Raw genomic sequence first — 13765 nt, 5'->3', positions numbered from 1 at the left:
AGGGATGACAGAGAGAAAGGGGAGGTGTCATCTACTGAAGCCACATGTAGAAAGACATCGCCCTCTAAGAGATGCTGTTGATACAAACACAGTATACCTGAAGGAGCATCTCCACCCCCATCGTTCAAACCGGACACTGAGGTCCAGTGCCAAGGGCCTTCTGGCAGTTCCTTCACTGTGAGAAGCCAAATTAAAGGGAACCAGGCAGAAGGCCTTCTTGGTAGTGGCGCCCGCCCTGTGGAATGTCCTCCCATCAGATCTCAAAGAAATTAACAACTACCTGATGTTTAGAAGACATCTGAAGGCAGCCCTGTTTAGGGAAGTTTTTAATGACTGGTGTTTTAATGTATTTTTAATCTTTTGTTGGAAGCCGCCCAGGGTGGCTGGGGAAACCCAGCCAGATGGGCAGGGTATGTATGTATTCTTTTAAAAATCTTGCTTTATGGGAAAAGCTCTTAAAACTGACCTAACAATATCAAATCATAAAGTGATATGAAAGTTTTGAAATAAGATTTAAGTTTCCAAAGCTTGCCTGGCATCTGTTATGATCATGTGCATTTTACACCCAGAAACAGAAACACACACACACCATTTCCTCTTGAACTCTCCTGTCATAGAGGACCTTCTCTCATCAATAGGAGCACTACACATGCAATGCCAAAGGCAAAGAAAGGAAGCCAACCCCTCCCTACCCTTAATGATACTGGCAGATGCGTTCGTCCACTTCCACCAGGACATTTCTAGCCCTGTTGCAACCTTTCATTTTCTGCAACCCATGGAAGAGGTACAAGAACCAAAAGCAGCCTGGCAAAAAGGTCTAGGGAAGATAACGCTGGCTGTATCTCATTGGGAGCAGTAATCTGCTTGCATATTTCAAAAACAAGAGTACCAAGGCAAAGCTAATGCCCTACACTACCTGCTGAGGAAGAGCAAGTTGCACTAGCTATTCCTGTCCCCTTCTTTGGCTCCATACACATTAAAAGACAGAGGAGTTTTTACCTGTTCAACTCTAGGCAAGAGGAAATACTCAAATATGATGGTATGGGGAGGGGAAAGTACTGGGAGATGGAAACTCAGAAAGGGAGGCTGTACAGCAGCCCTGGTGAAAACAAAGAACACGCAAGCAAAGTTTGCTGCAAGGTGAAGTTGCTTAAATGATCCATCTTTAAATGGGTCACATATCTAAAGGGCTAAGATACGACTTTAAGCAGTAATGGCTTCCCACAAATGATTCTGGGAGATGTAGTCCGTTTAGGGCTCAGAGAGCTGTTAGGAGAGCCCTATTCCTATCAGAGAACTACAATTCCCAGAGTTCCCTGTGAAAAGGGATTGACTGTTAAACCACTCTGGAAATTGTAGCTCTGGGAGTGGAATAGGAGTTTTAGCACCCTTAACAAACAGCAGCTCTTAGAATCTTTTTTTTTTAAAGGGGAGAGCATGACTTTAAAATTGTGGCATAGTGCTTTTTTACATGAGTGCTGTGAATGTAGCCACTGAGGAACACAAAACTGCTGCATGTCCACTTGCTACCACTAGGTGATGCTACAGGCTTACAGGATAAGTCAATAAAGAATTTTCCAGCTGCGCTAGAATTGCCTCTGACTACCAGACACAAGCCTGTAGTTATAAGAAGAATGCATTGCCCTACTTCTTACATAGTTGTGCCCAGCACAAGCTGGCTTTGTCTCAAAATATCTTCCAGAAAAAGCAACAGGAATGTGGCGCTATGGATACTGCAATAGTTCCTAAAGCAGCTAGCCATATAACAGGTAATGCTTCTCCACCGGCAGGGGCGGGGCGGGGAGAGAGATCCCCTGAACTTAGAAAACTAGCTGACTTTTGCTGGCATCCATCTGTCTCACGATGCAGTGGAGGAGTGTGCCTTTAGGGGTATAAGGAAATACTAGCTGGCTTCTCCCTAAACCTAGTTTTCCAGATATATAAAGTTTGTTGTTTTATGGAGAAATATTCAATGGTGCTTGTTAACACCCACCTACACTGTAGAGGGTTCAATCTAGAAACAAATTTACAACCTCTTCCAGTGCTCATTTCAGAATAGCTTTTGGTATCTATTGTTTGGGAGCAAAGCCACCACAGCCAATCATTTTACTATTCCAGCTCCACAGGCGCACAACATGACATCGCAGCTCAGCTTACTGGCACAATTGCTACAAGTTTATGAAATTTACGGTAACCCCATTGTTTTGCCACAGCATTGAAGTGACCAGCTGCTGTAGTGACCAGGACACGATGATTTCCCCTTCACATGCCACAAGACTTAACAGCCAGCTGTCACAATTCTTCCCCCCCCCCCCCCCGCCCCTTGCAGTATTTGCCACCTAAGATAGTTACCAGACTCTTATCTATTGGTAGGGCTAGCCTTGCCAGTCAAAATATTGTGGATTCACCCAATGTTGCTGGCTATCTCAACAGTTAATCTGAATATCTTCAGAGATATCAGGCTCTTTACCTTTTCAAAGGGGAGCTGGTGGTCACACCATATTTCACACCTGCTCCATGGAAGTACAGTCATACCTCAGGTTAAGTATGCTTCAGGTTGAGTACTTTCGATTTAAGTACTCCGCAGACCTGTCTGAAACAGATTAATCCACTTTCCATTACTTTCAATGGGAAAGTTCGCTTCAGGTTAAGTACGCTTCAGGTTAAGCACAGACTTCCAGAACCAATTAAGTACTTAACCCAAGGTACCACTGTAAACTGTGTGTATTGTAGTGGCATGGCATAACCCCCACCCCAGGAAATCCAGCCCCACTTCTGTAGCTAACATCACAGCTAACATCACAACCCAGCTAACATCACAAGATGAGCGACCAGTTAGCCGAGCAGCAATCCACTCACTTAGTAAGGCTCCTCCATACAGACGGATAGGTGTCTTACTGTTGACTGACTCTTCCTCAAAGACAGCATCGTAGAGCTGTTCAGGAAAGGCGAGAGCCTACAGGAAAGAAACAAATTTCAATGGAGAAAGCTTATGGTGCTTCACCCTGCTTCACTCAGAAAAATTGTCCTCAACTGAAGGGAGAGATGAGCATGCATGGCTTGGGGAAGTATAAATGTGTGCAGATGGATGCTGGAGCCCTGGTTAGGATGAGGAGCAGCGCAGCCACCCATTGCAAGTGTAAAGGCCAGTGAGGTGCTTACAGCAAGAAAGAGAAGAAAGGGAAATGCTCATTTTAGGGTACCAAGTATGACTGGTTTATAGACTAGGATGAATAAATTTGTCAATTTTAGATGCTCATTTCCCCCCATCTTAATTTCGCTTCTCCACCCTTCAGCATCAACATGTGATTTTTTAAAAATGTCCTCATAAAAAAATTGTCTGCATTTCATTGCACATTTCTCCTAAATGTGCACATTTCAGCAAACACTTTTCCTGAACAGAATGTATTTTGTATGTTGTTTTCACTCATGTATCCATTTTTATGCACGCTTTCCCCCAATACATGCATCGAATTCAGAAAACTACAAGTGTCAAAGGAAAGCTGCATTTTGGTTTGTATGCTATTCCATAAAGTACAACATGTAAAACTGAACCAAATTCCCACCCCAGCTCAACTTGAGACTCCACCTTAGAGGAGGCCACTTACCATGATGGCAACCCCAGAAAACATGACAGCTGTCACAAACTGCCAAACCCTGCAAGAAAAGTCAAATGGGAACGTGTAAGCTTTTAACAGTCTAAAGACAACGTTCTCCCCCAGTCAGTTTTATATACAATGTTTTATATGCTTTTCTTTCTCGAAGGAAAGACATGAGGACAGGAATGGGGGGAAGGAATGACCTGTGGCCCTCCAGATGATGTTGGATGGCAATGCCCATCATCCCTGGCCTTGCTGGAGGGGTTTCCCAATCCTGAATTAAGATCCTCTCTGTTGACTGAAGTTACAAAGAGTCTGTAAAAGTAAACCCGGGGGGGGGGGGACGGACAACTGGACTTTTCTTAAACAATTTCACAACATTTGTGAAGGCTACAATGTTGGTAGTGGGATGCGGGTGGCGCTGTGGGTTAAACCACAGAGCCTGGGGCTTGCCAATCAAAGGTTGGCGGTTCGAATCCCCATTACGGAGTCAGATCCTGTTGCTCGGTCCAAGCTCCTGCCAACCTAGCAGTTCGAAAGCACGTCAAAGTGCAAGTAGATAAATAGGTACTGCTCAAAGCGGGGAGGTAAACGGTGTTTCCGTGTGCTGCTCTGGTTCGCCAGAAGCAACTTAGTCATGCTGGCCAGATGACCTGGAAGCTGTACGCTGGCTCCCTCGGCTAATAACACGAGATGAGCACCGCAACCCCAGAGTCTGTCACGACTGGACCTAATGGTCAGGGGTCCGTTTACCTTTGCCTTTACAAATGTTGGCACAACCCATTGAGAGGGGCAGGAGATTGACTGTCCCCTCATAAAAAGAAAGGCCTTGTGTCCTGGCTGTGAACTGATTGTCCATCACGCAAGACTATGGCAAGGTATTCAGTGGTTGGGAGAGATACTCTTTTGAGAGTAGCCGTATGCCAGTTAATTAGTGAAGATTAGATTGTTCGTTACAATTATTTTTATCTTCAACGCCAGGCCCATTAGCAAAGCTCCTCCATTGGTTGGATCTATTTCAAGAGGAAAGGCCAGAATGATGCAAACATTAAAAATAATGATAACAATAATAATACTAATAACAATTCTTTGCCTTTCAACTCATGAGCATAACATTGCAAGCAATTACACATACTATGGCCACTGTGGGTGGCATTTTATGAGCAGAGGTATTTTTGCCTGCTCTGAATCTTCACAGCTTGGTTAGCTTTGCAACTCAGGACCCCTTTCTCTACACCAGTCGTTTCTCAGATGCTGTTGAGACTCCCCTAACCCCTAACCATTGCCTATGCCAGCTGGGGGTCACTGACCAACAACATCTGGGTGGCCAGGTTTGGGAAAGGCTTTTTTTTACACTGCTTTGTTTACAATTTTATTTTATGCTCAAACAGTAACATCCTTGAGAGAGCTAATCTGTACTTGTGGGCCAATATCCATGTGAGAGTTGCTCATGAGAATGGGAGGAGGGAACTACCCTAGGCGCATCAGCAAAAACTTCCCAGCCTTTCAAAGACACCTCTGCAACTTTGACCTACACACAATTAGGGTTTCTATAGGCTGTATTCAGACAGGCCTTCTCCATTTGGACAGCTACAAATGTAGGTATGGATCACATCTTGAAGCACCACCCAAACTGTCCCTCTGCTTGCAGGAAACAGATGGCTTACTTTCCCCGCAGGCCTTCAATTTAGTGTCCTTTAAAAGTGCTCACAGATGTATAAAATCTGCATCAAATATTCTGAGCCAGGACATCACTGCAATTGCAAGAAGTATGTTCTTCCAGAAACTGCTCTCTAGAAGCCCAGAATTTATTGTAAGAGGGTTCTTGCACCCATAAGCAGAACTAGGAATTTCTATTCCCTCTTCTGAACCCCTAAACCTTACAGCCATTCTCCCATGTTCCAAAGCATTCATCTTTAAAAGTTACTGTGGCAGCACTGAAAATCCAGTTCTGAGATGCACTAAACAGAGCAATATCCTGAGTTTCCAAATGAACTTTGTGAAGAATGTTCAGTTGGTTAATACCTGGCACACAAAAAACTCAGGTGAGGGACACAGTACTGCTTTGGTGAAACATAAGCATTTGCCTCCCACATCTTGTACTGGCAGCTGCCTGCTCCTCTTGGAAATTCCACAGGTGGCCCCCCTGTACCTTTAAAATCCATGGTGCAAGGAGATAGGTGCCAAATGCAACAAGCTACAATATACTTCACACCAAGTGGGAAAAATTCTCCGCTCAAGTCTCTGCTATTCTTAAAGCCATTAACAACAATGAAGAAACAGCTTACATGCAGAGCTCAGTGGCAATATTGCAGCCCTTCCTTCAGCTCATTTTGCCCTTGGCTAGTAGTCTGAGCACAGATATTCTGCCTGCAAACTTACCTGAGCCCTAAGGGTTCCTTCACAGCAAACTTGATTTCATTGCCCAAGACTTGGCTGATCTGAAATTCAAAGGAAAGAGTAAGGTAACTGACTCAGACTCAGCCTGCAAAAACATTGTCTGGAGGGGGTAGGGGTGGTATAGAATCCTAGACTTACCACCCACATATTTTCCTACAGAGAATGAAGTGCAATATATACTTTGCTCTCCAGATCTCAATTTGCAGAATTAGTCTGCAAATATTTTTCTGACATTTTGAACCAGAGATTGGAAGCCTGTGGCTCCCCAGATATTGTTAGACTACAACCACCATCGTTCCTGACCATTAGCCATGCTGGCTCTGAACACATGGGCAGTTTCTATAGTCTGTCATAGGCCACACACTGTGAGTGACTCAAACCACTCATCTGCAATGTCCAGAATTGTGCATAGCATTGGTAACACAGCACAGACTACAAGCTCTCCTTAGGATCTGAACTGTCACTAAGCAATAGCGTAGGCAAAGCACTATAAGTAAAGGGGCAGACCATTTCAACTCTAGAAAGTCTAGGTTTGAGCAGGGAACAAACATCCATACCTTCTGTTTGAAACAGATGAAGCTGCCTTCTAATCAGACCACCAGTCAATTTAGCTGCTTGACTTCACAACGCTCTGGTTAGGGCTGATGGCGTTTTTAAATCTAAAACATCCAATTGGTGAAGGCTGGTCTATGCTAACTGGCAGTGGCCCTCCAGGAATCTTTCCCAGCCCCACCTGGAGATGATGTTTGCATGCAATACATGCATTCGACCACTGCATGTTGGGGCATGCTTGGGTTGTGCAGGTTAAGGACCTGAGAGCCAGAACATAAAAGGCAGTGGTTGGTCACTGTGATAAGAGAATGCTAGAATAGATAGACCTTTGGCCTGATGCAGCAGGGTTCCCCTTTGTCCTTCAGATGAACCATACAAAAAGAGCAGAAAGCTGTAGACAACCAAAGAAAGTGGGGAGAGTTGGATTCTTTACTAATACACAGCTTTCGTTCTAAGAAGGGGAGAGGGCTAACGATTAAAATTTTGAATCCAGCAGTAGAGAGAAACTGAAACTGGAAAGGTGATGTTCAGCACCTTCTCAAGAGTCCCATTCAGTCTTTACTAGATGCAAAAGTAAAGAACAAAAGCCCTTCTTTGATTTTATTTTTTGTAAGTAAAAGGTGAACAGTGAAGTTAAAGGTGAGGTATTTTTTACCCTGTTGTAGAGATACTCCATCCTGCATAGTGAAGGGTCAGCAGGATGATGGGGACTGTAGTCCAGCAACATCTAGGAAGACCAAAAGTCAGCCACCCCAATACTAAAGAATGGATCACAGCTGCAAAGTCTCTAGATACTCAACAAGAAGTACAAGTCACAGGAAAGAGAGGGGCCCTTTTAGAAGGAAATGAGTACAAAGAGAATTTAAACAGGCTTTGGTTGCTTCCTGCCCATCTCTAGCTTCTCATTGCCAGCTGGGGAGAAAAATACAGTTTGCACATGCCATTCTTTGTTATTTCCTGCATTAAGTGACACAAAGGGAGATATGAAAATTGGCAAGTTGTGTGCACAGCAGAGAGAAAATTTAGCATCGCTTCCTCTGGTTCATCTCCTGAAACTGCAAGGAGGGGCCAAGACGACACAGCTGATTTGTTGTGGTGAGGTGGGCTGAGAGAAGGATTAGTACTTCTAAAGTGTAATGAGGAAAATGTGGGTTTTCTTCAGGCCTGGTCTTTGACATGGTGCTGAGTTTCCTCTTCAAGCTGATGCATGCAAATACTTCTCATGAGATAGATTCAGACCAAGTTGACTGTCAATTTCAATAAATCTTACAACTCTCATGTTTGTGAGGAGGAGACTTGTAGTCTGGAGACACATTTAGTTTAGTGCATGGCTGTGTAGCAAGGTTGACTCAGGTAGACTTTCCCAGAACAATAGCAAGTTCAAGATGGCCATGCCTAGGGTTTTGCAAAATTTAATACAGCTCTAACTCCAGGCTCTAGGGAAGTAAAACAACCCTTTTTGCCTAAAGCTACTTTTAGAGCTGCAAGTTCTGAGTGTTAATAGTTAGGGTCCAAGCTTTCTTTTAAAGCTCATAGTCCTCAGAGATGTTTTGAAAGCATGATGGGGGGGGGGGAGCATGGCAAGAAAACATGAAAATCCAAAAAGTGCTAAATTATTACTCCAGAAGCTGCCATGACGTCTACATCCATATATGAGGAATTTTACACACACATGCCGCTTCCAGGACAACTTGTCTCCTTAAACATATTTATTGAGAGGCAGAACCAATTTAAGAATAGGTTACTGCGTTATCTACCATCTGTACGACTAAAAGGTAACAGCTTAAAAAGTCACAGAATAGCTGCCATTATAAATAAGTTGCTTAGCAACCACTGGGATTCAGTGACAAAAAGGTCAATCCATTAATAAAAAAAAGCCGTTTGTAAAAAGCAGAGTGTGCATAGAGCAATGGGCATGAGTCACGTGGGCACATGAGCCCTCAAATCCCCTGCCTTACCTAAGTCACCAGAGAACTCTCCTGACATGGCAAAGTTGACTGAAAGCTGCAGCAGAAGCAGAGAACTACATGCTGCTATGAATAGAGAAGAGGGAGATCCCAGGCAGAACCATATGATGGAGATTCCATACACTTCTATCTCCGATCCTCTGGCGGCACTGATACAAAGCATACTAACGCAAACACCCAGCGGCGGAGGAAGCCTCTCGGGCACCCGGAGCGGCAAACATGATGTGCACCTAGGGGCGGGGCGTCGCTACGTAGTGCGCATGTGCAGCATTGCTACGTACAATGCATGCACCATACGTAGCGACGCCACACATGTGCGCTACATAGCGGTTTGCCGGTGGCAGCGCTCCAACACCGTTCAGGCAGTGCCAGGATCCTCTGCTCGCGGCTGCAGCCGCGAATGGAGGATCCTCCACATACAGCTACGGCAACATGATGGCGGCTCATGCCGCCGCAGTGGGGCGCCCCCTTGTCACCCACGGAGATGTGGCACTGGGAGTGCACAGCCCCCCCCCCCCGTTGCGACGCCACTGCAAACGCCTTCCTACCATTGTGCAAAACTCCAGAGCTGAGTTTGCATTGCATTAAACAATCGGTATTTTTGAGTTTTTCCCTAAGAGTTATGGCTCTACATATTTTTGTAAACAAGCAAAGTTAAAAAGAAGAAGAGCCCAAGCAAGAGTGTCTCAGAACTTTCCCTTTGGGGTCCTGTTAACGCACATTCGTTCAATGATTAATCAACACCAGCAACTTCTTGCTGACTTCTAGGCTGTTACAGTTTCCTTCTATTTTCCCCCTCATTTGTTTCTTTTACAACTTTCTTTCAAGGTCCTAACAGCCTTAGGATAAGTGATTAAAAGAGAAATAAAATTCTAGTACGCAGTCTGTGCTCTGGAAGTCATTAGCAAACAGGACACCCACACTCCCTTCAATTTGGAAGACGTAATACCTGCATTTTTTCTGCACATACCTTTCCAGTTTTGTTTCTTCTCTAGCCTGCTTAACTTACCAAAAAGTTACATCTGCTACTTCAGGTGATGTGTTTGGATCCTATCTGTAACCTAAGGGTAGTCAACATGCAAGATCTTTCTAGGCCACAACTTCCAACCACCCACCAGATCGTTGACCAAAGACATGTGCGCCTGGAGGAATTTAGGCTTGCCAAAGGACTGGGGTGTGTGTGTCCTGGATAAAGAAAGAGAATTCAAACCAGGGATATAAGCCTACACCACAAAAAGGAAGGGAAGGAAGCAAACCAGCACTAACTTCTTGTTAATTTCACCACAGTCATCAAGTGGAAATCCCATCCCCTCTGGCTGCCTTTGGTTTGTGCAATGTTTCAGGAGGTGTCAGTTAGGTAGATATTTGCCTTTAAGTGCAAACTGAACCTAATTTCTCCTGCATCCCTAGTTCTAGCAGGGGATAGATTTTAAAACAGCACCCCCATTATTCCTGGGCCATCAGACAATGAGAGCCCCTACTGGCTCTCACTACATATTCCGAAGTTGTTTTTGCATTCCTAAATGTTGCACCCAAGAGCAGACACTGCAGTCAAATCTACACTACACATCTTTATATTGGTTTTATATAAATTTTATCACAGATTCCCTGCAAATAATTGTAATTTGTTGAGGCTCTTGAGAGCCCTCAGCTCAACATCTCCAGCCTCCCACACAGAACTGCAGCACCTAGGGGGAAATTAATGGATATTACACCAGTTCAAGTCTGTATTGTAGTTATGGCTTGCGCACAAAGTGGTAAAGAACAAAAAACTGTCTCTCAACACACAAAAGAGCTTTGATAGCTCGAGAGGATATATTAAGCTCCTAACTTGAGCCCGTGACAAATTACACACTTTTTGCAGAACGGCTTTTGGACAGTCTGCATTTTGAAGCACAGCTTTGATCTGGGATATGTGGGAAATGCCCAGAGAGAAAAATTGGCTTTGCAGATGCAGGAAAAAGAAGAAGTGATGATGTATGGCTGCAGCACTGAAGGAAAAGAACATAAGAAGATCCGCGCTGGATCTGGCCAAAGGCTTACCTAAACCCATCACTCTTTTCTTACAGTGACGAACCACATACTTGTAGAATGAGGACTGTCTATGCAGAAGGTATATAGGAATCAAACTTCTCTGTTCATGAATAGAAACACTTTACAGAGAATATTCCTACATCTACAAAGAGACATCTCTAATGAGGTGAGAACAGCAGCTTTAACTAGCCACCCCCATTGTTGTTGTTTAGTCGTTTAGTTGTGTCCGACTCTTTGTGACCCCATGGACCATAGCACGCCAGGCACTCCTGTCTTGCACTGCCTCCCGCAGTTTGGTCAAACTCATGTTCGTAGCTTCGAGAACACTGTCCAACCATCTTGTCCTCTGTCGTCCCCTTCTCCTAGTGCCCTCAATCTTTCCCAACATCAGGGTCTTTTCCAAGGATTCTTCTCTTCTCATGAGGTGGCCAAAGTATTGGAGCCTCAGCTTCACGATCTGTCCTTCCAGGGAGCACTCAGGGCTGATTTCCTTAAGAATGGATAGGTTTGATCTTCTAGCAGTCCATGGGACTCTCAAGAGTCTCCTCCAGCACCATAATTCAAAAGCATCAATTCTTCGACGATCAGCCTTCTTTATGGTCCAGCTCTCACTTCCATACATCACTACTGGGAAAACCATAGCTTTAACTATACGGACCTTTGTCGGTAAAGTGATGTCTCTGCTTTTTAAGATGCTGTCTAGGTTTGTCATTGCTTTTCTCCCAAGAAGCAGGCGTCTTTTAATTTCGTGACTGCTGTCACCATCTGCAGTGATCAAGGAACCCAAGAAAGTAAAATCTCTCACTGCCTCCATTTCTTCCCCTTCTATTTGCCAGGAGGTGATGGGACCAGTGGCCATGATCTTGGTTTTTTTGACGTTGAGCTTCAGACCATATTTTGCGCTCTCCTCTTTCACCCTCATTAAAAGGTTCTTTAATTCCTCCTCGCTTTCTGCCCCATAGGCCTTGTAATTCAACCCACGGCTGTGAATCTATCATCTCCTGCACTATATTTCACAATTAATTGAGAGAAACAAGAGCTCTGTTTGTCGGGTACAACACACAACTGTTGTACAACTGATTAGAAAACAGGCTGAACAAGATAATAATTGTAGGGCAAACTGAACAAAAGTCTGGAATATCAAATTCCTTCATCTCTCCTCTGCTTGGCTTCCTATATAGCCTTATCACTGCTGATACTCTTGAGTAGCTGCAATTATTTCTTAGCTTAAACAAAAGGTCTCCCCCCTTTGCTACTAACTTTAGCATGAAGTATTAGTCATTCCATGGAGCAATAACCTGCCTTAGGGCTGAGAAGGATCCTAAAGACCTCAAACTATCACCCACACAATTAAGCTGGAGGTCTTTAGGATCCTTCTCAGCCCTAAGGCAGGTTATTGCTCCATAATCATTCCATGGAGAAATAACCTGCCTTAGGGCTTGTTACAGGTAGGTAGCCGTGTTGGTCTGACATAGTAAAAAAAAAAAATTCTTTCCAGTATCACCTTAGAGACCAACTAAGTTTGTCATACGTATGAGCTTTCATATCTGAAGAAGTGTGCATGCACACGAAAGCTCATACCTATGACAAACTTAGTCTCTAAGGTGCTACTGGAAGGAATCCCCCCCCCCCGACTGCCTTAGGGCTGAGAAGGATCCTAAAGATCTCCAACTTAATTGTGGGTGATAGTTTGTTAAAGGTCTTCCCACTGGGCAGTAACCAGAGTTGCAGTCCTTTGCTGAATGCCAACCTCCCCAACTGTCAGATAGCCAGAGCAGTGTGAAAACTGAAATGTTGTTACCTTTGACCTATGAACTTCTCCATCATCATCCTCCCCCCCAACCCCTAGGATCTTCCGTGTCTTCAGGCGGCTCACAAGGTCTGTCTGGCTGTGCTTCTTCATCAGAGGGGGAGGTTGCTTGGTTGCCATGGTGACTCACAGGTAGTCGCTGGCTTGGGCAGAAGCTGAAATGAGAAAGGTTAGAGGTTAGAGAAAAGCAGGGTCAAATCCAGCCACAAATTCAAGGAGGAGATACACTTGGTTTTAAAGCAAAAATGATTTGACACAATGATGTATTGCATCCCAAACCAACTGTGTTTTTTGGCCATGGAAGAATTGGCATTTATTCAGTCCTATGCTTACAAAATGTAGAGATCCTCCTCAATTTATCTTATGTATGTGGGGATGAACCTGTGGTTTTAGATGCTTAGCCAGTTGGATAGGTGCATCCTTATTTACAAAACACACAGTAACTAAACGCTTGTTCCACTGCTAACGTCACCTTCTTCCAAGCTCACAACATCAAATGGGGCTCTACCCCAAGTAAACACTCTTGTAAGTCAGGCTAGACAGAGAGAGGTTGGCTGGCCAAGGTCAACCAGTAAGATTCATGATAAAGTACAAAAAACTACAAGAAAGAAGATTCCACCTAAACATTAGGAAGAACTTCCTGACAGTAAGAGCTGTTCGGCAGTGGAATTTGCTACCAAGGAGTGTGGTGGAGTCTCCTTCTTTGGAGGTCTCTAAGCAGAGGCTTGACAGGCATATGTCAAGAATGCTTTGATGGTGTTTCCTGCTTGGCAGGGGGTTGGACTGGATGGCCCTTGTGGTCTCTTCCAACTCTATGATTCTATGATTCTATGATTCTAAGTAGGAATTGAAACCAAGGTTCCCTGTTCCTGTTTCGAGCAGTGGGAAATGGCTGGCGCCCATACGATCGGATCCCAGCCATGCCAGTAATTCAGGGCTGATATGGGGGTAATTAGTCCTGGCAGACTCCCCAGGATGGGAGAGGACTGTCTCGAAGACCCACAGATTGTCCAAGATTGCTAGCCTGCATCAAGGTGCAGGCGGCAGGACACTGGGTCAGAGCACGGTACAGCTGGCACTCTCCGAAGCCACTCTCATAGCGGGGAATATATGTTTGATAAAATAATCACATTTGGACAATAAACAGACATAGTCTGGACCGAAGAAGACTGAGAAAAAACCTGCAGATTTGTACAGTCCCTGGCTCGGATTTCAAAGCTTGGACTTCAAAGAGATTCTCATCATGATGTTTTGGATTACGGAGGTACTGGTATGCTCTTTTTTTCTTCATTCAACTTTGAAGTCATCTTATTTTACTTGTTATATTGTACCATATTGCACTGTTTTAATTTGGTTTTTGTAGTAAATTTTTTGGATTATGTGCAATGCTTTATCTGAGTGGA

General features: G+C 44.3%; 1 protein-coding gene across 2 annotated transcripts in view; it reads right to left on the bottom strand.

Moving 5' to 3' along the window:
• Positions 1-13765, bottom strand: part of TP53I11 (tumor protein p53 inducible protein 11) — a 92866-nt gene that overhangs the window by 41792 nt on the left and 37309 nt on the right. For both annotated transcript variants that reach the window (XR_009557594.1, XM_035115860.2), the window contains exons 2-5: positions 12354-12517; positions 5982-6040; positions 3609-3657; positions 2860-2956 (exon numbers count right to left, since the gene is read on the bottom strand). Coding sequence is in view for 1 of the 2 variants with exons in the window: in XM_035115860.2 (XP_034971751.1) it covers positions 2860-2956; positions 3609-3657; positions 5982-6040; positions 12354-12482 (334 nt within the window). In the remaining variant the exon portion in view is untranslated. The remainder of the gene's footprint in view (positions 1-2859; positions 2957-3608; positions 3658-5981; positions 6041-12353; positions 12518-13765) is intronic.

The sequence above is a fragment of the Zootoca vivipara genome, chromosome 1 (genome assembly GCF_963506605.1).
Source record: "Zootoca vivipara chromosome 1, rZooViv1.1, whole genome shotgun sequence".
Taxonomy (NCBI): Eukaryota; Metazoa; Chordata; class Lepidosauria; order Squamata; family Lacertidae; genus Zootoca; species Zootoca vivipara.
This window is presented reverse-complemented; position numbering and strand designations above follow the sequence as displayed.